The following is a 26,244-nucleotide window of genomic DNA, read 5'->3' on the forward strand; positions in this document are numbered from 1 at the left end:
CAACTGTGAGTTGGGAATCCAGGGATGTGCGAGACATCCCTAATGGAGATTTATGCTGAACTTATCTCTGCCTTATGAAAAAAGAGACTGCATGCAGCCGATATTGACTTTAAAAAAAGCGTCACAATTATTTTTTTGCAGGCTAACAAGCGTCAAGCGCTGGCATTTCTTTCACTTCACTGTAGCAAGGATAACATCATGACTTTCCTCAAGAGAAGTATAAGATATTAGTTGTATATTATCTGTGAATCACAGGCGTATAGGAGGTAATCCAGATCTACGCATAGATGGGACTCTCTTGCTTTCTTTGGATGACTGGAGGCATATCTCCACATCCTCTGCTCAGAAGAGAAAATCTTTATATCAAAGGGAAAGGATTTTCCCCCATCATTCTGCAAGTTAGTGTGACAAAGCATGTTGTTTCACTGCGCTCAGTGTCAGTTGTGTGCAACAGCAAGTGTTTGGCAGCTTGTCTGTGGACACCAACTAGCAGAAGGAGAGCCTTGCTGTCAGAGCTGAACCTATGGAAATACTTAGGGTGAGGGATATTACTCAGACCTTGCCGCTTTGGCTCATGAAGCCTCAGGCTTTGTAAAGTTAGACTCAGCCACCACTTGAGTAGCTGCAAAATGATGATGTGCTTGGTTGGCTGAAATCTAGGTCATAATTGAGACCTGTTAGGTCCAATTTAGACATGTGTTTCTTACTGAGAGTCCTTATTACATACTGCTTCCAAAGTAATAATCTGCAACAGTTGAGAGGCCTGTGGAACTAAAGCAGCACGGCTATGGCCAACCGCTTGGGAAGACAGGCAGGGCCAAATCCTGAGAGCCATAGTTGAACAGTTCATGCTGTGTCCTCATTGTGGCTTTAAAAATGTTACAGCTACTCCTGACATAAAATGTTTGACAGCTTATGAAATGAAAATGTGTGTCATTATGATCCAGGGCTCAATAGCTTTTTCTGTCCTGTAAGGTCACTGTAACTGTCCTATCCCAGAGTCTTGAGGCCCATCTCATCCAACCCTTCCCTCCAAGCAGTGTGAAAAGGCAAAACAGGTTTGAGGAAAAAAATATGTTTCAACACATGACCAAATACTAGGGGAAAAAAAAAAAAGAAACTGGCTTTTCTGTAAGGACTCTGCATCAACAAATGCACAAAGTGTGGGCAAACAGACTTGTGTGAAACCTGGGAAGAGAGAAACTGTTATGGTCAGGGTAGGTGCTGTTGTATTTTGAAAGATGCTCAGGAGGACTGCCAAGTGTTTCTGCTGTAAGTAATGATGACTCCAGATTCTTTCAAGCTCTAAGAGATTATCCTTACTTTTTATCTGAAGTTTGGGTATACGCAGGGCATACCCCGCATGCATTCCTTCTGGTTCTGTATTCTCCAGAGGATACAGGCAATAAGCTGTATGTTACTGTTCACAGCATGACCCTGTGCTATTTAATACGGGGGTGACAGTGGGTTAGGATACAAGGAGTAAGGCGCTTAAGAAGGTCAGGGCATTAGCTCTCACTATTGACTGTTTCAGAGCTCAGAGAGACTTTGTACTCAGGGTGATAAAAATCTCTAAGCTGTAGCTATAGGGAAAGGTACAAGACGGAGAGCTATGAACTAGGTGCTTGTCACTGGGCTCCAACTGCAGTCCCCTCAACAGCCAGGGGGACTGTGGGAGGTGGCAGGAGGAGCTCAGGGCTGCGGCTAGGTGGAACTGCTCTCAGTCCTTAGAACAGCAGCAGAACAACAGTAAGTTGGAGCTGGAGGAGGGCTGGGTGCCAAGTATTCGCTTGTGCATTTCCCTGCTACTTACAGGTAGTAATCCTGCACAGTCTCATCCTGGCTGGTCAGAGAGCAGAAAACCTGCCTGTGCTGCTGTGTGTGTGTGAATCCAGCTTGCATTGTCATTTCCTGATGGAAGGGCTTCTGCCTACTACTACCAGCGAGGCAGGGGGTGATGGCCTCCACCGGACCATTTTCCTTGCAGATGTAAGAGGAATGCTGTAGCATGGCTTACAAATTGTGCACTAGAAAATGTCAGAATGTCTTGCAATTTTAACTTGAATTAGGCCAACTTGTGGTTTTCTTTTCTGACACTTTTTCTGGGCGTGCTGCTAGGTCCAGAACACCTCATCAGCTGGAGAATCTAGTGCTGTAGCCAAGTCCTGGCCCCAGCCTGCACACCTGCATTTCCAAGGCCTGGACTAGTGTGTCTCAGTTGGGTGCTGCTGTGGGCCACTGCCTGGGCTTGCGGTGGATCAGGAATGGCTGCCAGAGTCTGTCTTGTTGAAATTGCTTTGACTTGGAATGTGATGCATGCCGTATCTCAGATGCATGGTCATACCAACCAGCCAGGCACTGCACCTCCATTTCTCCTCTTTGGCAAATGCAGACCAAATCACAAATCTGTTTTGTGCAGTGAAAATAGAAAGGACTCTGTCCGTACCATCCCACCAAAAAAAATTTGAAAAATTGATCACTCATCAAACCTCAGCTAGTGCAGAGGTTTGAGAAAATTGAACTCTAGCTGAGTATAGCTGGGTGGTATTCTTTGATCATTTCCCAGGATTGTAGGCTTCTCTGCTGATGCTTATAAAGACTGGTGCTTCAGTATATATAGATACATATGTAGGTACGGCATAACTGCACAGACTGTGTACAGTAAAAGCATCAGGGCATATTTTGCTGAGCCTTTCCTGAGATGCATGAAGTGCTGCCACTGACATGCATTGATATATACCTGTGTTGCATCACTTTAGACTAAGTGCCTACAAGAGAATGGAGTTTTCCCTAGCAAACCATATGATTGTAGCATCCTTCCCCTGTATGTCTCAGGGCTGTGTAGACTTAGCTTGCCCTCACCAACAAGCTGCTCAGGAACTCTTTGAACAGCAAGGAGGAAGGATTTTCTTGCCTGTTGGACAGGGGAGAGACGAATCACTCCTGGCTTTTTCCTGAAAAATGTCTTGTCTCCTGGAGCTGAACCTAGACTGCTAAGGACACAGTCACACGTGGCACCTGAAGAGATGCGAATATTATGATGACAAAAGCACAAAGCTGGCAAAGAGGTTCAGCAGAGCAAAGGAGTGCTATCCTGGAGGGAACAGTGCTCCAGGGCAAAGCGAGCAGAGTCAGCTGGCGGTGTCAGCCACCTCTGCCCACGTGCATTTCTGTGTAAGGAGCTCAGCCAGGTAATAGGAAGCACAGAGCCGTATCCCTTACCACATCCTCAGCACGTGCTGCTGCTTTTTGTTCAATGGCACCAAATTTGCAGTCTGTCTTCCATATGCTTTCCCCACCAGCAAACCCACCACATGTCCAGCCCTGAAGAGCACTTAGCAAGATTCCTGCTGGGACCCAGTTCACCCAGCCACTCCAAACATTTAATGCTCCCTGCCCCTCATCCCTTCACTTGCAAGTTCTGCTTGGTTATAAATGGTTTCAGTAAGTTTAGAGTAAGTTTGGTTTGTGTTTTGTATGTAGGAAGTCTGTACGCCTTTTATTTCTTTGACAAACAAATTGCAATCCTCCGTTCTTGGGACCTCCAGAAAGAATTGGGTGGAACTGGGGAAATTAATGTCTCTGTTATAGAAGTCTGCACACAGGGAGGCTGTCAGGGTCATAGTATAGGATGTGATGCAGAAAATAGTGGTTTATTGGTCCCCTCCAACATATGGACAATTTTGTGTTACAGCAAGCATCTGTCAAGGAATTTTTAGAGGTAGCATGGGTATCCCTCGTAATTTGCCTTTCTCCATTCCCATATGCAAATGCATTATCTGCAGCAAGCCTGGGCAGTAGTTGTAGTTCCACTGGGGCTTCATGCTGACATACTTTGCCATCTGCATCCCCTGGCTTTAAGAAATACAGTGAAAGCTCTGGACAGAGCAAGGAAACAGGATCCTGGTAAGGATGTGGGAGTCAGGTTTAATACAGCAGCTGTTCAGGCGGTTTTATCATTATGAATCAAGACAGATAGGTATGACTTATCAAGTACTGAGGATACAGAGTGATCTCTGTGGACTGGTGGGGAGCTGTTTGCCCAGCACAGACCAGGCAAAATAATAGCATCTTGCAAGAGCAGCCAGAAGTGACACCATTAAAATGGATTTGATGACCTACAAGAATGTGTATCACGAGGGAAAGAAATATTTTTTCCATTGATGAAGAACCATGTTTGACCCAGAAGGGAGGGCATTAGACAAGGTTGACCATGACTTCAGCACCTCAGGGGAGAGAGGCAAGAACTTTGTGAATGGTGGGTATTCCCTTTCAAATCAATGACACTTTAATATGAACTGTGTTTTAGAGGCAGTGTGAACTATGGATTTAAACACCTTTGGATAAACTAGGTGATGAAAGGCATTGACTGTTTATGGCTTCTTTTCCAGCTTGACGTTGCATCCTCCATGGCCTGTTTTGCTCTATGTTATAGTTTCAGTTAGATTAAGAATTTTATGAGTGGCTAGAAGCTTGACTGCTTATCAAGGCAGCAATAGTTTCTATTCTTACTTTGTTTCTCAGCAGCTGAATTAGTTTGTTAATTGCCCCATTAGTTTTGTTAGTTTTGGTTCCCACATGTATTTAAACATCTGAATCTATGGTAGCTTAGAATGCCGTGGCATTTAAAATACCATCTACTGAACAATCAAAACCTAGGATAATATTCAGGATATCTTGTTTCATCAAGTAAAGTTACTGGCAACTTGTAGTTCCATTAGTTGCCACCAACTGACTATCACAAACTGGATATATTTTGCATATTGGTGTATTCTTGCATTTTTCAACTTTGAGGTTGAAAGGCACAGCTGATACATCATTTTTTTAAAGTCTTTAATGGATTTGTCAGCTTCTAACTGAAATAACCAAAATATCTCCATTGTGGTTAATCTGAACTCTTTTTTATTACTTGCGTCATTCTATAAAATAATCTCATTTCCATAGCCAAAGCTGGAGTCAAGATAGTGCTTAATTTTTTACATCACTTTATTATATATTTTGCCCATGTTACAATTGTCTTATGTGAAGAAGACAAAAAGGAAAAATTGTGTTTAATATTTTTATGTCAGAATTTGAAGTAGCTTTTGCAGTTAACTTTGCCACAGCCTTTGTCAAACTGACAGCCTGTATTTTATTATCAGGCATCAACTTAATTACCTGATTTTTCTAAAACCCCATTTGCTGCTGGTGGTTTTGTTCTCATGGTTATTCGCACTACATGCCATGGGGCTGTGTGAAGATTGTTCTGATTGCTCCACTCTGAGAGCTCTATTCTGTGTATCTATTTTTAAATATAGTCCCTTTATTTTTATTCTCTATTAGTAAAGTAGTTACTGTGATGGAAACAACCAGGTAATTCTTCAGCTCTGACATGTATTACCATTAGGAACAGAGGTATGACAATAGGGTGAGGTTATGCTCTTAGCCCAAGGTTGCTTGCATACATGATGATGAGTGTAGGGCTTTGGTTTTGTTGATTTGCAGTGATGATGGGGTTTGCTTATTTAGCTAGATACCACACAGTGTATGCTGCCACAAACATAAACAATAAGGAGCAATGATATGGGTAGTTCTGAACAATTCTGAAAAACATGAAAGAAAAAGCTTTTGCTGTTCTTGAGACTTCATTTTTGCTTCTTTGAGAATGCTTGAAATTGACCTCTGCAGAAACCAGTTAAGGTTTTTATTCTTCACAGGAAACAGACTAAAATTCAGATTGCCTAAGTATTATCTGTGATAACATGGGACACTTCTCACCCAGGAGAGAAAGCATTATCCCTTTCCTGAGTCTGCAGGCTATAGCTTGGATCCCCAAACTGGAGTAGGTACCATTGTCAGTGAAGACCTCAACCTGGTCATTTCTTGGCAACTGATGTATACCAAATGTCATGAAGCTGCATCTTTTATCTCTTCATTCAATCTGAATGGCTAGACTCAGGTGATGCATTTCCCATTGGTGCCATCAATACTTTGTGTCATCCTGTTTTTTTTCAGATTGCAGTTCAGGAATGGGTTTATCCTTTCTTTAGAGGAATCAAGCTGCTTTATAAACCTTTTGTTCTTCTTCAAAATCTGCTTGATTTGTCTTTTCAGAATGAAGACTCTTCAATGAGCACATATCTTAAAATATTTCATGTATCACAAGACACAAAGAATAACATTGCATACTCTGCAAGCTTACAGTTTAATCATGTTGTTCATTTCTTTTCTGGTATCTAATATATTAATATCATACATGCTATAGGAGGTACAGACTAGAGAAGATAATATTTCTTTTGCTCAATATTTTTAGAGCATGGGATACCATTACTGTTTCAGCATATTAGGCTGACTGTACATTAAGCTTCCTCTGGAATTAAGAAGGTCACTCGAAAAAATCTAATGTATGCCTTTTCTTCTAAAGAGCAGAAAGGCCTTGCCAATAAATCAGGTTCAAATGGCCCCAATTTTGTTTTCTCCTTGTGTTCCTTTTCCTCAGTAATTTCCTTTAAAATAGAATTAGTTAAATGCTCTAAGGTTTTCTTCTTTGGGGTGGGGCAAGGTTTCTGTATTATTTTAAGTCAGTCTAGCCCCTCATACTTAACATGAAGGCAACACAAACATTTATCACAGAATAATTTAGGGAGTTGTGTACTTTGCTTTGGAGTTAGGAAAGAGAAGCAGTAGCATGGGAACAGCTTACGCTGATATCATCAACAAGAATTCATCTTATGACACCACACTGGCTTTCCCTTTTTGTTCTGGAAACACAACATCTTGATAAAACTAACGAGTTTATGAGTGTTTGAGTCTGTCACTTGTGCTGGTGATGCTGAGTGTTGTGAGTGCTTTTTAATATCTTGACCTAGGTGATGGTCCTGTTAACACTTGCTTTAAAGCCTAATTAGATCTCATAAAAGCTAATTGATAACTTCCTCAGAGTTGCAATTGTGAAGTCTCTTACTGTGTTTTTGCTCCGTATTTAGGCAAATATACATTGTACATTTCTTCTCATTAGAAATACAGTCAGATGTGGTTGGGTTTGTTGGGTTTTTTTTCAATTCTTATGCCCTTATTTCCATTAGTGATTTTATGAAGGATTTTGGAAGAGGTCAGATGAAACACTGGCTGCAAAAAATCAAAGACAAATCTTTTTTGCTTTCTAGTTCATGTCTTTCATCCTTTTGCCCTGTATACCTAGATAATAAATTGGGAATTGCCCTTAAAGGGAACATGGTACTGGTGTCACATCTTTAGGAATAGCACCAGTCTCCCTTCCTACGGGGGAACTGTTCCTGTATCTTGACACATTTCTAGGATTTTAACTCCATATTAAAACTGTGAGGAGTAAGATCTATTTAGCTATTTCTGCTTGTTGGCCAAACTTTTTTTTTTTGACCGTGCAGCAGGATCAGATTTTAAACACTTCCTCTTTTGTACCTTTCCCCCCTCTGTCTGGCTTGGATATTCCCCATACCTCAACCACCTTCTCACCTCTCCTTTTTGATTGCCATTGTATGACAAGACAGAGTGTTACTTGTGATTTTGGGGGTGATGGGAAGAGCTAGGATTTGCAAAGGATGGCCATAGGGGCCTTATGGAAGACTGTTGGAGCAGTGTGGGGAGGGTGGTTGTAAATACTGTAGCTTGGATTCATGAGCAGAAGGAAAAGGTTCACTGGAGTGGAGATTGCAGGGGGCTTTAACATTCACATTTTCAAGTCCACTGCTGCTTCTACAAATCATCCCTTAGTTTTACTCTTCACATAGCACGAGTATTCAGAGTTTCAGAGTATCGCATTGTGTAAATAGGGTCATCAGGCTGCATTGGGATGAAATCTTTTCCTGTGAGCAGCAGACAGATGCTGATCCCTAGAATTTTAGGTGATTGTTTGTTGTTGGCCTACCTGTTCTTTTGATACTGCTTTTTCTGTACATAATTTCTCTTCAGTGAAAGGAAGGGTTGGCTTTTTGAATGGTCAGAGCAACTGGCCCTGAGGAGGAAAAGAAAGCAAGCTCGTGCAGTTAAAAAGAATGGTAGAATCTGGAAAATTGTATCAACTAGAAATAACTTTTCAAAAAGCTCATTACTCAAGAGTCTGGCAGAGCCACATCTATTTAATCGCTTCTGTTCCCTAGAAAGACTGAAGCTGCGGTCTTTGAAGAAGAAATGTCACGAATGAGGCAGGTGTGCTGCTTAAGGGCTGGCTTCAAATGGGCCTCGGAGTGCTGGGGAACAGTCTGGACAAGCTGAAGAGGAACAACTCAGTCTGAAAGAACCAGCAGAATTAATTTGGGAGTCCCAGCTCCCTGCCAGTCTTACTTAACTGGCAGCATCTAGAGCTTTATCTAGTTCACGCTAAACAAACTGGGAAAATAGCAAAGGATAATACAGGAAGGGAAACGGATAGTGAATACACTTTTCAGTTAATGTGTCTGAGAAACGAATTTTAAGACATTTTGTCTTCTTATTGCATATGTGGTAGGAAAATAAATGAGAATGAAAAAATGAGAAAAAACTGACAGGTATCTGAAGCATTTTAGCAGCATAAAAATGGAAATAGTATATCACCCCTACAGGATGCATTTGAGAGAATAAGTAGTTGTAGGTATTGGAATCTTTTTTGGCATAGTATGTTTCAATATTTATTTATTTAGGCCATTAGAAGTAATCAGATAATTTTGTCTTTGATACTATGTATTGTTTTCTAGTTAGTAGAATAAATGAATGTGATCTTTTATTCAATCAGAGTGCAGGAATTTCTGTCCTGAAAACTGCTAAAAAATTGCTCCACAGGGCAGCATGAAATTTTCATTGATCTACCCATGGAGCAGAGTTTCCTTGTACAGAAAGATTTCAGTACATTAGAGCATCACATCTGCTAACTGCACATCTGATCTCTTGATGCCCTTCTTGGAGGTATAATTTTACACCTTTATCCATTACATATCTTAGAGCTGGAATCCATCTTTTTCTCCCTCCCAAAGAGAGGTTTAGAGTGAATCATAGAAGTCTTCAGATAACTAGCTTTGCCATCCTGAACTATGCTGAATGTCTTTGGCTTTCATTCCTAAAGCGAGGACGAGAGATTTAGCAATAGCTTATTAGGTGTTCACGCATCTCACAGAGAGTCTTTGAGAGGACTTCAGTATATTATGTTTTCTTCCATGGATATGGCTCTTAATCACAACTTCCTCTCAGTTCTTGGAAGAAATATAGATTATCTGGTACCTAGATTAAATCATCAAATTCATTTCATTTCAGGACCTTTCTTGGACAGGCCTCTTGAAACAGGTAAGATTAATCTATACAGTTTTCACAGAAGGCAAAGCTTGAAAAGGCTGGATGGCTACATAGTTCCAGTACTGGAAATCTCTCCCTGCCTCCCCTTGGTTAATTTTTATTTCTACAGAAGGCTCACTCATAAAGCCAAGAATACACAGCTATAAATATTCCTTCAGCATTTCTCTACTGCAAGACAGAGTGTACAATTGAAGTGCCTGATCTCGAGAACTAAACTCCAACAGTCTACATTGGAGACTGGATACAGGACTTGTTGAAGTCACTGAAAAAACTCCCATCAAATTTAGTAGTTTGAGAGCCTTTAGGGCCTCTTCTACAAGGAATTAGGTCCACTTAGATTTAACTGTGTTTTTTGGAAAGGAATTAAATGTGGATTTCACTGCTTAGGCACATAAAAGGTAGGCATTATTGTCAAGCTACAAAAAGAATACAGCTTGTCCTGTGTCTGGGGACTGAACAGAGCTCTTCTTTCTCAGTGAGCTCCAGTCTCTAATCCATCATACACGTACCTGCCCATGCTTCCATCAGGGGAATAAAGTCAGAGAGAGGAATACAGGATATATTCCTACCTCTCTTCTCTTTACATATCCTCTGGGGGAGTTCAGTACCAAACACAGATGGAAAGCAGCAGGCACCTGTATCTTCATAAGGGGAGGCACCTGTCTTCTATATGAAGAAGAGTTTCCTTATATCTGGGTCAATCCACTACTATATTGAAGTGCTCACAGCCTGTGGTGGCTTGACCTTGGCCAGCTGCTGGGCTCCCACCCAGCCGTTCTCTGCCCTCCTCAACAGCGCAGGGGGAGAAAATACAATGAAAATCCTCATGGGTCGAGATAAAGACAGGGAGATCACAAAGCCATTGTATTGTTTAGCTATGTTCAGTTCTGATACCCTTTGCCAGGAAACAGACATTTCTGTCATAAGGGCAAGAGGGCAAATGAAAAGAAAAAAGGTTGCACACTGCAGCCCCAGGGATTCCCAAACGATTGGGATTGCAGAAAACAAGGCATGGATTTGTTATGCCTGTGGACATAAGGTCCAGTGGTTTAGTGTTGGTCAGAGCTGCTCAACAACACCAGATAAGCCTAAAGAAGAAAATAAATCATCTAATAGAGGAGAGCTATGTTTTAATTATTATGTTGAAAATACAGAGGTGTTAAAATGAGAAAATAAGTGTACCTGATACCAATCTCATGTTCTGGCTGTCACTCAAATTTTCCCTGTGGCATCTCTGTGGAGGCCATGGGGCTAGCTCACAAAATGCTGCCTCCTGAGAGTTGGTTTGCCAACTTGAGTTTGGGGCTGTATTTAGCCACAGGAACCAAAAGGTCAACTACATATCACTTTGTTTCCTATATTCTGTCTTTCAGAGTCTAACATTAACAAATGGACTAACCAGTTCACTCTTTATTTACCCTGGCTTCCTTGCCAGGGAGGGTTTTTTTGAGATGGACCCCTTCCTCTCTTTGCATTTTTCTCTTCAGAATTTATTTCCTGGTATTTCCCATACCCCAAGAATACAATTTCTGCCTGTAGACAACATATAACTGTGATAACTTGTGGTTCTTCTTTCCCCATTCTTTGAGATATAAAAAGCACATGCAGCAAATGACTCCTTCCCCTTCGCTGAGATCATCTTCCTTTACAAACTGTTGAAATAAATTATATACCATAAGACATATTCACTGTGCACGTATCTTAGCAATCTCTTTTTTCCTGGTTTTCATACATTATGGCTAACTTAGTGGACATGAGAGCACTTATATTTCCTTGGATGCAGGAACCTGGATGAAGCGACTCAGCCTCATCTCAGAGCAAGCCTGGGCCCACATTCGCCTGGCTTCTTCCACTGGCACCATGGTATCCAGGAAGGGCTCAGGCTCGTGGGCCAGAAGGAGCTGTGGCACACTCTGAGCAGGGTCCACGCCTGGGCAGCTAGGTGATCATGCAGCTGAGATGCACCATTACCACCAAGTTTGATGTAGCTGCAGAGCATAGCAAGGCCATATGACTAATATAAATGGCAGATTCTGCATTTAGAGTGGTTTGTTGTTTTTTGTTTTCAGAATAACTTCTGTTTTTTCAAAGTACCTTTCCTGTCTACCCCTTTATCAGTTTTGGTGCTTCTACTGTCGCATTTCTCAAATTGGAAATAAATCAGTTGCAACAGCTCAGTGAATCTTTTCTTATGTTTCTTTTTTCAGATGGCACAGTAGCTGAAATTGAGAAAAAAATTATTGAAGCTTTTGAGGTGTTTGACCATGAATGCAATAAAACTGTGGATGTCAGGTTTGTAAATATCTTCACAGAGAAATATTACAGGATCTAGTATAGAGATAAATAACTCCCTAAACCCGCATCTGCTTTATCAGAAAATGTAATTGAAACAGTCCTTTTGGCTCTGATCGGACAATTATGTCTTTGCTTGATTAATAGACATTTTGCCTTGGTCAGTGGTTGAAGACTGAAACTGGCTTGAGAGAGGGGCGCTGGGGCTGGGGTAGTAAAGAAGCAAGAGGAAACTGCAGCTAGACAAGAAGCCTAAGGCTACAGTTATTACTAGCAAATCTCTGCTCTGGTAGCTCATTTGGTCCTGGATCCTGTATGGATCCCCTTGCATTCAGGATAGTCCCAGCACATCAAGGGGTGTCCCAGCAGCATGTGTCACAGTCACCTGCGCTCAGTAGGTGTGTCTCCAGCTGCAATGCATCCTGCACCTCCCTCTGGGGTCATGCGGGAGGTGCATGTTGGTCTGACGGAGGTGGTTTAAGGAGACTTGGAAGAAACTTGCATATAATTTATTACCATTGTTGTTTTTATCATCTTCAACAATAATGTGAACATAAAGATGATCATACTTGATTGCACTGAAAGTTCATTTAGCCCAGTACCCTCATCTGAGCTACTAGTAGTTACTTAGGGGAGGAATATAAAGAATTGAGCAAATGTGCAGTATTTCTTGAGGTTTTTTGTACATCTGCCACACTATGGTTTGAATGGTACCTGTTTTTTCTGGTCTTATGATAAATAGCAAACAATTGTTCCTATTAATCTTCTTGACACCATTAATGATTTCATAGCTGTCACATCTGTCCCCCATCACAGTAGTTCAAGGCTGAAGAGTCTAGATGTGTTTAATCTCTTAGGAGATCCTATTCCATAGCTCTACCCATTCTTTTTTGTGCTCCTCCTTGCTCAGCTTTCTCCTTTGTGAAATGGGATGACCAGGACTGGGGGAATGGAATGCACAGATGGGAGTCAGGAGGGAGAAGTGCATGCACTATACCTTTAATATGCAATGTTATGGAAATACAAATAAAATATCTGTCTGAGGGAGTAAGAAAAAGTTCAGTGGAAGATAAAAACATGGACTGTTAGACTGATCAGGGCATAACTGGCTACAAGATAAAGAGCTAAAGGAAGTAAAATTTAAAAAATCCTGAATAATTTTAATTCTGGTATTTTTGAAGTTTGAATATTTGACAGTGCTACTTCAACTTCATTTCAACATAAACATCCATACACATAACAATATGGGTTTTGTTATAAAATACATAAACCACGTTTATGTCTCACTGAGCAGGTTCTGAAGTTGTTATAAGCTGTTGTCATTAAAGTTTACTGAAGTCATTTTTCATATTTCCAATTACTATTTTCAAAAGAATATCACCAGAGCTTTTAATTATAAATCAATTATCGAGTATAAACACTACAAAGGAGTAGGAGAACTGGTGAAATTTTTGTCATTAGACATTCCTCACAAAGCCAAATTGGAAACATCTTTAAATGTTCCAAACACTTTTTTCTACATTACAAAACAGAGGCAGAGGCAAGAGAGGTGCAAAATATTTATGTGATGATTTTAGCAATGCATGCTTACTAATGCCCCTAAATTTAAGAAATTGTGGGTACTTCATAGCAGTGGAATGATTTCTTGGTTATACTAGATAGGGTACGTCTCCACACTTGGTACAATTGCTGTTCCCTCGCCTATAGGGCTCTTAGGGAAGCGTGCTCACTTAAATCTCCTGGCCCGTCCCCAGGGAGGTGCCCGATGCCGGGGGCTGGGGCTGCCCCAGTGCCCCTGGCTGCCCCGCTCCTGGCTGGGGCTGGGACGGGCCCTGGCTGCTGGGCCCTGCCCTACCACCCGCCCTGGGGAGCCCCTACACCTCACTGCACCATGACACACTAGTTGTGTGTTTGTCATTTACATCTGCAGTCCTGGCTAAATAGCTGTAAAATCTGCTACGCTCCTCACTCTATTATATAATGGATATAGAGCTTGAGAAAGTGTTACAACAATGAAACAATACAAATAGACTTTCTTGAAAATGTATTCATTCAGACAGTAAGTCATAACATGTGAGAGAGGACATTCAAAAGTCTATTTAACATAAATAGACAATACACAGTAAATGCACAATCTCACATTCATTTTTATCATGGTACAGTTACTGACAATGAACAACAATTTATTGTCTAATTATTCCGAGGTTCATATTGCAGGGCAGTATCACAATAATGGGATTATTAATGGCTGATTATCTTGTATCAGAAGGTGGCAGTACAGCACAATTCTTAACGACAATTCTAGATGTATGAATGTTATTGCCTGAAATATCAGATTCCTGTGAAGAATATGGAAAATTACCCTGGCTTGACAGGCCGTCGGTATTGCATGACTCCTAATGCAAATACAAGTTAGTAAGAAAATAAGCATGAGGAAGATGGTATTGTTTCATGCTGCTTACAACACACCCTGAGTCAAGGGCTTTCATGATTTTGCAAATCTTGTCATTAAAAGCATTATATGTACGGTGAAAACTACAGCCCCAAATTTTATTGCGTCTGTGTTACAAAACCTGTATGAACATAAACTCATTTTAACCATAATTTTTGTATGCTAGAAACTACACAGCAGAAAGTGCAGCTGCTGAACTAAGTGAGAGGAAGTGGCTGTGAGGAAAATACAATTTCCTATTTGGGTCCTTTAAACTCCCTGTCATTACCAAATGTGACATGACTTTTTTGACCATTTTTTGGATACTTCAAACAACATCCTCATGCTGGCACACGCACAGGCTATCAGAAACAGCAGCCAACAATGCCAGATTTTGCAAACTCTTTCAGGGCCTGGCTTACCTTAGTCACATCGCAGTTTTGCTGAGTGTGAGGTGAGGCAGGAGATGATGGCAACCTTCCCATCTCTGGCAGTCTGTAAGAGTAGAAATAGTGTGGGACAGCAGGGAGGCGTGATTTGGGTTGGGTGTTTCTCTGGGGGGAGGCAGAGATTATTTACAAGTATCTTTTAGCTGGAAAAGATGAGGGAGTGCAGGAGCGAGAGCATCAAATACAGTATATCCATACTAGAAATAGGATGCATGGACAAGGATTATAAAAATAGGACTAAATGTGTGACTTCATTGAGGCCAATGGCCAAACTTCCATTCATGTCCACGGGGGGGCAAGGTTTCACTGGGTCATTTGAGCAGATGGCTTCGTTTCATAACAACTGTATGTGTAGGATTGGGTTTTATTTTGTAACTGTTTTTGTGCAGCCAGCCTTTCTCCCTCTTGTCTGTTGTAGTGCTCCTCACATGTTTTCAGTCAGAATGGGAGCTCCTTGGGACCTGAGGAGGCCAAAGGCTGACCTGTATAATTTTATGTGTGTGTGGTGTGCCACATTTGGGGCCTTAAGATGATTTTACAAAGGTTATTGCTTCTTGCATCTACCGTTTTTATTAGGCAATCTAATTTTTCCACCAGGTGTACTGGTGAAGATGAAGAAACCACAGAGGTTTGACTCATGGGAACTACCAGCACTGTGGATACTTATTCAAATGTGCTCAAGTTTGTGTGTTGTAGAATTGGACTGAAAATCACAAGCAAGATTGATGCTTCTGTTATTTGTTTTCAATCATACCATAAGTCTTATTAGTACTCTTCTTTACAGCTTTACAGTACTTTTGTTTCTAGTCTGTGATGTTGTTCATCTTAAACTTTTTTGAGGCATTGCCAATTTGGTTAGAATTTTATTGAGAGCCTCAGAACAACTGCACCAGGCTCAGCAGTAAATGCAAGCTATGAATATATTTTGCAGCATAAACAGCGTGGTGATAAGCCACTGTGTTGGTCTGTCTGACTTGTTCAGAGCATAGCAGGGGCAGAGCAGGGCTTTCTCCTTCCTGACCTTTGGTAATTGTTCTTTACTGCAGTTAGAATTTGTATCTTTATAGCACTTAATGTAAACCTATGTTTTATTTGTTAGCTTTCATCTCAGTAGGTTCCCAAGTGTTTTATTAACTATATAAATGTAGACTTTATTGAAATTAAGCTTAACAATTAGAAGACAGTAGTTGAAAAGTAACCTGCACAGAGTACACTGCAACACAATGGTAAAGAAGATTTTTTTGGGGAAAGTCACAAGAACAATTGTACTCTTCCAAAAAGCTCCAAAATATTTAATGTCTGTAAAAATAGACATTACTTACTGAGACATCATCTTAAAAGTCAACATACATATGCTTGTACGTGCTTGTGTGCTTGTACATGCACACTCCTGTACGCAAGCTCTGGACTGGTATCTGGATTCTCCACAGACACTTTTGTATTGCAGATTTACTGACAAAGATGTTTTCCTTCATTCTTTCAGAGAGATTGGTTCAATTGTCAGGTCACTGGGTTGTTTCCCAACTGAGGCAGAACTACATGAACTGCTTGCAAAGGTAAATGTTTAGATATTTTGTATTTTTTTCAATCTTAAACTTGCTCAAGTTTGGCCCTTCTGCCTTGCTGTGTGGGAGACCTAAGCTCTTTTCCCAGAGGTTGGAAGTGTCATGGAAGTGATTCAGGCAGGCAGGCAAGCAGTATCTCAGGTTGCCCTGAAGCAAGCCTTTAGGCTGATGAGATAACAGCGTTGATGGGTTAAAATGAGGAGTCTTTGACTCTCCTTTACCCCAGAAGTTCGCTGTGACATTGTGCCAAGGTAGAGGAGCTTGGAGGAAAATTCGGTTTTGGCTAATGAAAAAGAATGTCCAAAGCTTCAGTCAGATTAGGATATCCAAACCCTAACCATTTCACTCTTCTGGACATGCCATGGACACACACTGGATGATTAAGTAATAAAAATTAGTTTTTAAGCAGGTATTAAAATTATACATCAAATTCCAAAAATACACAGAGGGAAGACCTGCTATTTTTTTCACTGGATCCTGTTATTGCCATCTTATAGCCAGAGCTCTCAACTTTCTGTCCTTCATGAGGTCTCTCCCAGTCTTAAGATTTCTCAGTTATAGGTAAGTAATCTTTTTGTACTTTATTACTTAAGCCTGTAGGTCAGAATTCAGACATAAACCCTCACAAGACTTAGCCGTCCTGTCATTCTTCCAGTGATACACAGGGGTAAGGAACTTCAATCACATTTCTCCGTAGTTTTTTCCTACACTAATTTTTGTCTCCTTACCTCATGCTTGTACTAGAAAGGATGGTGTGCTGGTGCCTTGGCAGGGTATGATCAATATATGGGACAAAGAAGTGGGAAAAAGACTTCATATTCTTTTTTGCAGACTGATATACTGCCTTAAGGAATGGAAGATTCTGGGGCTGAGAGGTGGGGGAAGGGTTTTTCTCTTTTACATGTATAGGTCAGGATACTGGGGATTGATCTCTCTTTTCTTCCTGTCCCCAACAAAAATTTGGATGGTTGCAGTAGCAGTCTCTCCTCAGTAGGCTTGTCTGGTCTCTTGTAGGTCAGAATTTAGTGCAAGAAATCTTGTGCTAAGTCTTGTGAAAATGACACAGCTGCTTCAGATGAGGAAGTGCAAAGAACCACCAGAGCAGAAAGATCTTTTAACATGATACAGCAATCTGTCTGCTCTGGTTCTGTACTCTCAGTACCAGATTGTCCCAGCTCCCACTGACAAGCAAGACAAAATGGAAAGAGAAATTATGGTGCTTAATATAGATGATATTTTTAGTGGCCCACAGAGATTTTTGTTTGCAGCAAAGGAACACTGCAACTGACTCAAGATATAGAACTGAGAAAAGCAAGGGCTTGCTTTGACCTCCCCCGCCGCCCCAGTCCAGGGGAACCAGGACAGTTTAAGGCCCTCCTTTCCCCCCCAAAGAGATTAGACTTTGTATTTTTTTTTCTTCTCAATCTTCAGCATTACTAACAATCTGAGATAAGTAATACATAACAAAGTACAATGCAATGCAGCTATGAGGTGGAAGATTCTTCAGATACAACAGTATAACATGTATGCACTTGTTGATTATAAGGATATTAAATTAGAGTACAAATACTGCAAGAAGAAAGAATACATTCAAGAGTAATGGTTAACCTTAAAGAACACTGAACTGGAAGTTAAATCTCAAAGAAGGTTTCATGGTGCCTGTAAATGAAACCTTGGTATAGATTTAATACCAGAACACTGTCTTCTTGTAGAATGCTTAATATATTATGTTAATCACAAATAGATCTTAATTTATATGAGATACCATTATCATTGACTATGGTAATACCATTTTATCTTAATCTAGATAAAGTAGCAGTTGTCTTTGTTGGCCAGTTTGTAACCAGGCTATTTCCCCAGTATTTTTTGCCCATTGTAAGCTGTCATTCATTTCTATTTCTCACTACTTGTGTTCTTCAGTCATGTCACCTTCGTATTAGCCTTATTGTAGCTAAACTAGCGTATGTTGCCTTCAGATAATCCATATCTGCCAACTCAGCATTCATATAATTATTTTATCTCTAAAATTTATCATATACTGTTTCCTTTATTGCCTCATGCTAAATGCTATACTTAATATCATATCTTTTTGCCTACTTATAGAGTTAAGATTAAATGATCATAGAATCATAGAATCACAGAACCATAGAATGGTTTGGGTTGGAAGGGACCTCAAAGATTATCTAGTTCCAACCCCCCTGCCATGGGCAGGGACACCCTCCACTAGATCAGGTTGCCCAAAGCCCCATCCAATCTGGCCTTGGAACACTTCCAGGGAGGGGGCATCCACAACTTCTCTGTTCCAGTGCCTCACCACCCTCACAGTGAAGAATTTCTTCCTGATATCTAATCTAAATCTACCCTCCATCAGCTTAAGGCCATTACGCCTTGTCCTATCACTACCTGCCCTTGTAAACAGTCCCTCTGCAGCTTTTCCTCCTAAGCCTAGAGATGGTGAAAGCTAATCCAAGGGTTACTACAATGCCTGGAGTTCGAAATCCCAGATTCAGCGCACTCCTGTGCCACAGATCTCCTGGATAACTCTGGAAGATGGTTTTGTTTCTTTGTGACTCAAGTCCCCAAATGTTATGTAGACAGTAATAGTATGGCTGTGAGAGTAGAGATACGAAACATAATGGGTGCTACAGTACAGTTGTTGTGGGAGCTGTGGATGTACCCAAAGGAAAGAAATAGAGCAAAACACACAGAGTTTGAACAAGCAAATACTGTTATTGTCACAGTCACTGTGAAAAGAGGAGGAATTACAGAAAAAGGAAAACATCAATGCGGAACGAGGTATAGAACAGGAGTGAGCATGAGGAAGAGTAAGAGGATACATACACCTGCAAATCTGAATACTTACTGACTTAGGTGAGGTTAATATATTCAATTTATTCACATATCTATCCAGTGTTAGAAATAGGATTAATTTTAACAGTTCAAGATATTGCTGGGCTTGCAGAGCCACTGAAATGGAAGCTGTTCTGTCTGGGTCAGGGGAAGCTGAGGTTGCTCATCACCTCCTAGGATTAGGTCCATTGTCAGGAAGGACACGTTTCTTCCATAGGCTGCTTTCTGAAGGCGGAATACAAATAGAACACCAACAAAAAGAGATGAATCTGGATGATGTTTGCCAGTAAAGGCTGACACTTTCACAGGTATTTGTTACATTGAGCTCTGAAGTGGTCATTGACGGTGAGTTCTTCTGGTATGAAAATCAAGATGACCTTCAGCTGTTTGGATGAGCAGATCTAATGTTTTTTGGCTCTTAAACATCCTTTATGGATGTTTTGGGTCCTTGCTTTTGGTTGTTCTGCTTAATATAAGTACATCTATCTATTTCCAATAAATAGCTACCATATTTCTTTTTCTGTCTCTGTGGACTTCTGACCTAATACTAGTTGAAATACAGTTGAAAACATCCTGTGTGTGTTTACATCTCAATATTTGTGATGCATGGAATAGTTCAGTGTATTTACTAACTGTTATGTCACTGGAAAGAATTTAAGTTTTGCCAGGTATTTTGTTACATCTTTTCAATCAAATCAAGCAGTAAAACAAATGACTCCGTAATGGTAAAAGGTACCATTTGATTTAGCATGAAGCATGCAACAGCTTAACTTCCTTGCTAAAGATCCCTTCCATTAGGCTCACCAAACAGAAGGCAAAAAGAGCTTTTTCAAGCCAATTTCCACTCTAAAGCAGCGAGAGGTGGTGACTGCCTGCTTTTAGCAACCAAAACCCTCAAGAGCACTGGAAAAGAGCATGCAGCAGTAGTTACAGCTCTCTATTTGAGCAACCGGATGTATCGGGCATCATCCCCAGCTCTGACCCAGCTCTCAAGAGGAAAATTTCTTCATCTTTTTCTGGTTCAGTTAGGAGATTTCAAATCAGTGCCTATTTGATTCTTCATTCAGTCTGAGCTGTGTTTGTGGAGAGCCTAGCAAGGTGTTGCTGCTGCCATGTGAGACCACAAGGCTTGCATCCAGTTTCAACACAGACAGGAACAGGCCAACTCCATTGAGGGCTCTTTTTGGGAGTAAAACTTGAAATTTTCAGGGAAGGGATGCACCGGGATGATAGGGAGCAGTTTTACCACATTGCTCATCTCCTGTGGAAGTATAGGAATGCAGTGAGAACGATGCTAGAAGTCCTCAATGTTTTGGGACTAATCAATTTATTTGGGAGGCGAAGGGAAGCTTTTCTTTGTGTAGCATTTTATGGGCTGCCTTATGACTGTTACAGACTGCCCTGACTCAGTCTGCCTGCCTCTCTGGTCCTTCTCCTGACAACTCTCTCTGGCTGTGAAACATGTGGAGGCAACACATTCCATCCTTGAGGTGTACTAGACTGGGGCTATGTCCAAACCAGCACATTAAATGTGCCCAGAAACATCCTTGGGTGTTGAAGCCAGCTGGTACAGAGCAGCTCATGTCTACTTGGGTAAATGTTTTATGCGGAGTGGCTGCACAAAGCAGCCTGCTGGAGAACAGTCCCTAAGGTCCTAGCCAGGCCTGGTGACTGCTGGTGGCACGGGCCAAAATCACGCCAGGGAATGTGCTAATGGTTTGCTGTTACGAGTGGTCACACTACACTGCTTGGGAATGATCCAACTAGACTTTGCTAGTACGAATGCAGTCTGAATCTTTAAACCTCTGCTGAGGTATTGTGGGAGATAAGATCAGTTACTAGGCATCCAGTTCTTTTGCATGAGTGGTTTGTAAGCACAAGAGGGCAATATTGAGTTGTTGAAAGTGTCTATAATAGCAGTCTTGTAGTTTGCCCGGGATATTATTTCATCCTCAAATTTCTTTCTGGTTGATCACAAGCATTTCACTCAGATGTTATGGTGCCATGTGATATTAAAAGCTTGATATAAATATTCAAAGTCTAACTCTGTAATTTTAATGCAGGAGCCACCCCAATTTTCTGGTTTTCGTATTAGTTTGCTAATGAATCATATAAGCTGCCATACTGAAGTTTTATTTTTAGGTAGAAGAAGAAGAACCAACCGGATACATTCATCTGGAAAAATTTCTTCCAGTGATGACAAAAGTACTACTCGACAGAAGGTAATGGAAAGTGGATTTTCTGCATCTGTAGGTTATTCCAGATTGACTGGGTTGATTCTGAATAAATATATCTACAGTAATTTTATGTAACTGGAAGGAGTACAGATTTTTTTGTTATTTAAACTCAGTTTACATTACCTTGATAGATTTTGTTTCAAAATTGCTTCGTCTACATAAAATTATGTTGTATGGATGATATAAATAATACCAGCTTATAATCATGAATTGTGCTAATGTGTAGATTTTATATTTTTAATGTGAATCAGAATTAACTTGCTATTCAACATGTTTTGTGCATCTCTGAAATATTTTATATGCAAATTAAGGTCATAACCATTACTCTCTATGAACATATGAATTACAGTTACTGAGAAGCACAGTCTGTTACAGTGTATTTTTAATAAATTGTATAAATCAGCTTCATGTTCATGTCTCAAAGTGACTGCCAGGTACAGCACAACCAGCACTCTGAAAGACTGCTGATCTAAAAGTCTAGAACAAAACCACTGTTCATTATTCAAAAGTACATAGAAATCTTTGCATGTACACAGAACTTGTGCTATTTTGATATTTTGCAGTAAAAGCAAGATTACTTACAGGGAATTTATCTTTCTTTTTAAAGATGGTAGCCAAGGGTTTTGGGAAACTCAGTCCTGCCCAATACCGAGAAGTTACTTTGCACACAGAGGGCCTTTGGTAGGAGGGTGTTCTGCACATGAAATAGCTATAGAATTTCCCAAAATGGTGTCACAGCATCCAGAGGCAGCAGGGTCCATCCTGGGGTTGAGTGTCAACACCCGCTTTATCTTTTGGGGCACTATGTCTGTAGTTCACTTATCAAAGGGCACATGAAATTTGGATCACAAAAAACAAGGTCTCTTTTTAGCACATTTGATTTTGAGATAGTAAAAGAGCGAGGTGGGTCTGGATGAAACAATCAAGCAGTTAGAACCTCCCTGGCTTCAACGTCTTCTCTTTAGTATTCTTGGGGGTTGGTGAGAGTCTGCTGGGATATGGAAGGTCTCTGCTACTGCACAGGGCTTCCTTTCCAGCTCTGAAATCAGGCACACATATGCACGCACACACGTGCCCAGTTCTCCTGTCTCTCTGAAGCTGTTAGTGACAGACCTTTTCTTTTATAGCTACCAGCCTCCTTTGCTCATCATCAGCTCATTGGGCTGTCCAAGTGCCACTAGGTGATCTGCTGCCTAGCTACCAGCATACCTGGACAAAACTTTGTTTTCTTGGTTTGGCCATCTTCTGTTCAGTGCATTGGCTATGTGGAATGATTCAGCTATTACTGATTCCTACTAACCCACTCAGCCAGCCCAGACATGCAGAAGCCATTCATCTGGCTCCTTAGCACAATGAAAATTAAACAGGAGTACAATAAAAGACATGAACATATGGACAGTTCCAAAAAGTCAAGCTGGAATTAAATGTTTGGTAGACAAACTTAGTAAATTCTCATAGAAAATAAGTTTTCTCTTTCCTCTACTAGTCATATTTTATTCTTTCAGAATAGTACAGCAGCCTGGCAAACAATGACTTAACTTTTCTGATTCAATGGTTTCAGCTACCAGCCTATTCCAGAAGATGTTCTTCTACATGCATTTGAGGTCTGTAACTAAATATTCAAGTACCTAATTGCTGGAAAGAAGTTGCTGATCCCCTGATTCGATATTGTTAAAACCACAAGTTTTATTCTTTTTCTTTAAAGGCTTTGGATGACAATAAATGTGGATATATTACTAAAGAGGAGCTGGTCAAATATTTGACTGAAGAAGGTAATGTGATTTTTGTAATATCAGTATTTAAGTAAATAAACATTACGTGTGTATATGGCACCTTGAGGTCCTCATTCTGCATGCCAAAACTTGCAGGAGTAGATACACTGTGATGAGTGGCTGCAGACTAGAACATTTCACTGGTGAATAATGCAGGGAAAGAACATTTATCTGCCTGCTTGCAGACATTATAAGATAGATATTATTACGATTAAGAGTCATCATTCAATCTTGTGTGGATATTTTATGACTCTGCACATCTCTCTGCTTCCTAAGGATGTGACTCTTTTTCTGTCCTCCTGTAAAATTGTATTTTAGATTTCCAGATGTTTCAGGTAGTTTCATTGCTCATTCATTCTTACATTATCCTGATCTTAATTCTAGTGCTGTATGCAAACAAAGAGATTCAAAGACCAAATTTAAGTTGTATTTCATGTAATCCTTGATATCCCTTGAGGAGCCTGCTTTTCTTGCATGGCTGACTCACGCCTGCCTGCCTCAAGTACAAAACGATGTGCAGGCTCTGCGCAAGGTCTGTCCTCAGATGAGGACCTTGTTCTCAGAGAGGGATGCAGTAAGCCAGCAGCAGCTTCGAAGCTCCTAAAAGAGAAAAAACAGAAACCTTTCATGATGTAAATGCAAGTGAAAGGCTAGCCAAATGAGAGATAATGATTCTAATGTTCACATCAGAAGAATTCACTCTGACAAAAAGGGTTGTTTCAAAATCCCTGTGGCAGAGAGGAACCGGCTATTTTGGAGTCTGTGAACTAGGAGGAGATCAGAAGATCCAGGCCCTCTCTCTCCTTTACCTTAGACCAGCTCACATGGCATGCAGGACTTAAATTGGCAAAAGTGAAGGCATTGGATCCTTAGTACTGCTCCTTTTCTCCTCTGTGTGAGGACCAAAAGTATATCCTTGCAAGGGAAAAGCAGTATAATTTCCCAGCCCTGAGAAGAATACTTATCAAGACAGTGTTATTCTCTGCTGTCTTTCAGGTGAGCCCTTTACTCAGGAAGAAATGGAGGACATGCTCTCCAGTGCTCTAGATCCAGAAACAAATACTGTTCGCTACAGAGACTACATTTCAATGATGGTAGTAGATGAAACTTAAGATCTTCCCCTTTGGTGTTTGAGATGCCTTTTGGTAACAGCAGTGTAGCTTGGCAGTTAGTTGAAATATGTATTTTAAAGTATAACAAAGCTCAGCTTCTGACCTTGTGCTTATAATTAAAATAAAATCTGTGTAGCTATATTTCCTTGGGTTCTGTATACATATTGAAATGTATTCACACCTGGAAAAAGAGCTCTTGACAGAAATACTGTGTAAGGTCTGGAAAAGAAATCACAGAATTTGGTTTGAAAAATAACAGGAAAAATAATGGAGTCAAGAAATGACTTTACAACTGCTTCTGAAAAAATAACAGAAAATGAGACCTGTGAAAGTGGGTAATAAGTAGGTAAGTGAGTACCTTAAGGTGACTAAAATTGTGAAGACATGCTACCAAGATAAAGCTTTTATATTTAAATGTAATCCCTGTTTGTGTTTAACTAATAAGGCACCAGGTAGGGTACTCCTTTTGAAATAATATAAAAGATCAAATAAACTTTCTACAATTTCTAGTTTTTGTCAAATATTTGTGTTTTGTTTACCATAGGCAATTAAACTGGACCAGTAAGTTCCATTTTATGTTACTCATGCACTGGCACATGATACTGTGCTTCCATTTTAAACATGCAGGTAACACACCATTGCCATAGTCAAATTTACAAATGGAGTAATCCCTGAGAACATTTCTGTTACTATAGGCAATAAACAGTTCCCCTTTCATAATCAGTTTGAAAGTCAGAAGTTTACACTGTTCAAAACTTGGGACCATAGGACTGGAATTTGATTTTCATAAACTGATGAAGCACCATTTGTTGAAAGATGTTAGTGTAGAATATGTCTCAACTATCTTTGCCAGAAGACCACCGCAGACCTCACTGCTCTTCTCATTTCTAGCTTAATCATTTTCTTGAGTGTTACCGTACTGTTGTCCTTTAACTTGAGCTCAAGTTCTTTCCTCTCAAGTTCTTGCCTTGTACATCATCTTCTAACAAGTGACCAGAGGTTGCCCTCAACTGGTGAGGTCTCAGCTTGTAGGAGAAGATTCTGTGGTCTGGTCCCCAAGGGCACCATCTTGCACTTTGTGCTCCACACCTTCCACCCCATTGCTGGTGTTGTACTCTCTATCCAGTTTGGTTTACTCCTGTGCAGTGTCCTACCACCCCTCGGGCTTAACTGCATGTCCCAGCTCTGTGTCATCCACACTCTTATCAGCTGGTGAAATCCGGGGAAGACTGACACACAGAGGCATTGAATGCCTTACCCCTCGTCATGCCCTTCTAGTGCAGAGCAGAGAACAGAGCAGAGGGCTCCTCATATCAGGTCTTCTGCTCTACCCTTGTGTTTCGTCTAAGCTGGAAGCTCAGAGGAGCTGTTTCCATACATAGCTGCGAGGGAGCTGCTATGCTTCACAAAGGAGAGATTAGCACGATCTAAATGTGGTGATGGAAGTGATCTGAAAGGGACCATTTTTTAATTCTCTTTTTACTTCTCTAATTGTCTTTCACTGATATTTTCTTAATCAGTGAGGCAACAAAGAGTTAATGCAGGTAAGCAGCATTTGCCTAGTTCTAAGCTGGGTTTCCACCTGGGAAACCACTGTTGACTAAGACTCTGCAATGCTCTCTTGTTAACACGTTTACTGTGTGTTTCATTTCTTTGTCAGTAAGAATGAAAAACAAACTTAATCATTAGTGTTATAATGTGTGAAGATACAGATTTTTGAAGATTAAAGCAAGAGCAACAAAGGCCCATTAAGAAAAAATATTTTTATTAGCCTTCTTCAATCTCTCTTTGGAAGCTGAAATTATTTTCCCTGGATGAATCCTTCTTCCGTTTGATATACAGTGTGTTGCAGTGGATCTCTAGCACAGCTGGCATGAATGCAGGTTTCATTCATATTCTGCAGTCTGGGAGCCACTGTCAGCCTCATCTCAGATGTCAGCAGGAAGATGCTTATTTCAGGAAATCATTTCATAGCTCGCAGTGCTCCAGAGAGACCACAATTTGTTTCTAGTGGTGCTACCCCAGAGGCCACCTCAGCTACTGCTGTATTAAATCAGGATGCCTGTGCACAACACAGCCACGATTCATAGTGTAGATAGGATCTTAACATCTATCCTTTGATGATATATATATAATTTTTTACCCTACAGTCCTCAAAAGCAAGGGAAGAAGCTATTCTGGCAAGTAAAAAGTGGGATTGTGTCTCAATTTATCACACAGCAACTTCTCCAGCCCCATCTTCTTATACCTGTCC

The 26,244-nt window shown here is 40.6% G+C and overlaps 1 protein-coding gene across 1 annotated transcript in view; it reads left to right on the forward strand.

Annotated features, from left to right (window-relative positions):
- Positions 1-24,493, forward strand: part of EFCAB2 (EF-hand calcium binding domain 2) — a 31,706-nt gene extending 7,213 nt beyond the window's left edge. The window contains exons 2-7 of the mRNA XM_054821508.1: positions 11,490-11,574; positions 15,938-16,010; positions 21,012-21,091; positions 22,668-22,710; positions 22,812-22,878; positions 23,875-24,493. Coding sequence (XP_054677483.1) covers positions 11,490-11,574; positions 15,938-16,010; positions 21,012-21,091; positions 22,668-22,710; positions 22,812-22,878; positions 23,875-23,990 — 464 coding nt within the window. The 3' untranslated portion in view covers positions 23,991-24,493. The remainder of the gene's footprint in view (positions 1-11,489; positions 11,575-15,937; positions 16,011-21,011; positions 21,092-22,667; positions 22,711-22,811; positions 22,879-23,874) is intronic.
- Positions 24,494-26,244: the final 1,751 nt, after the last annotated feature.

This window comes from Grus americana, chromosome 3, assembly GCF_028858705.1.
Source record: "Grus americana isolate bGruAme1 chromosome 3, bGruAme1.mat, whole genome shotgun sequence".
Taxonomy (NCBI): domain Eukaryota; kingdom Metazoa; phylum Chordata; class Aves; order Gruiformes; family Gruidae; genus Grus; species Grus americana.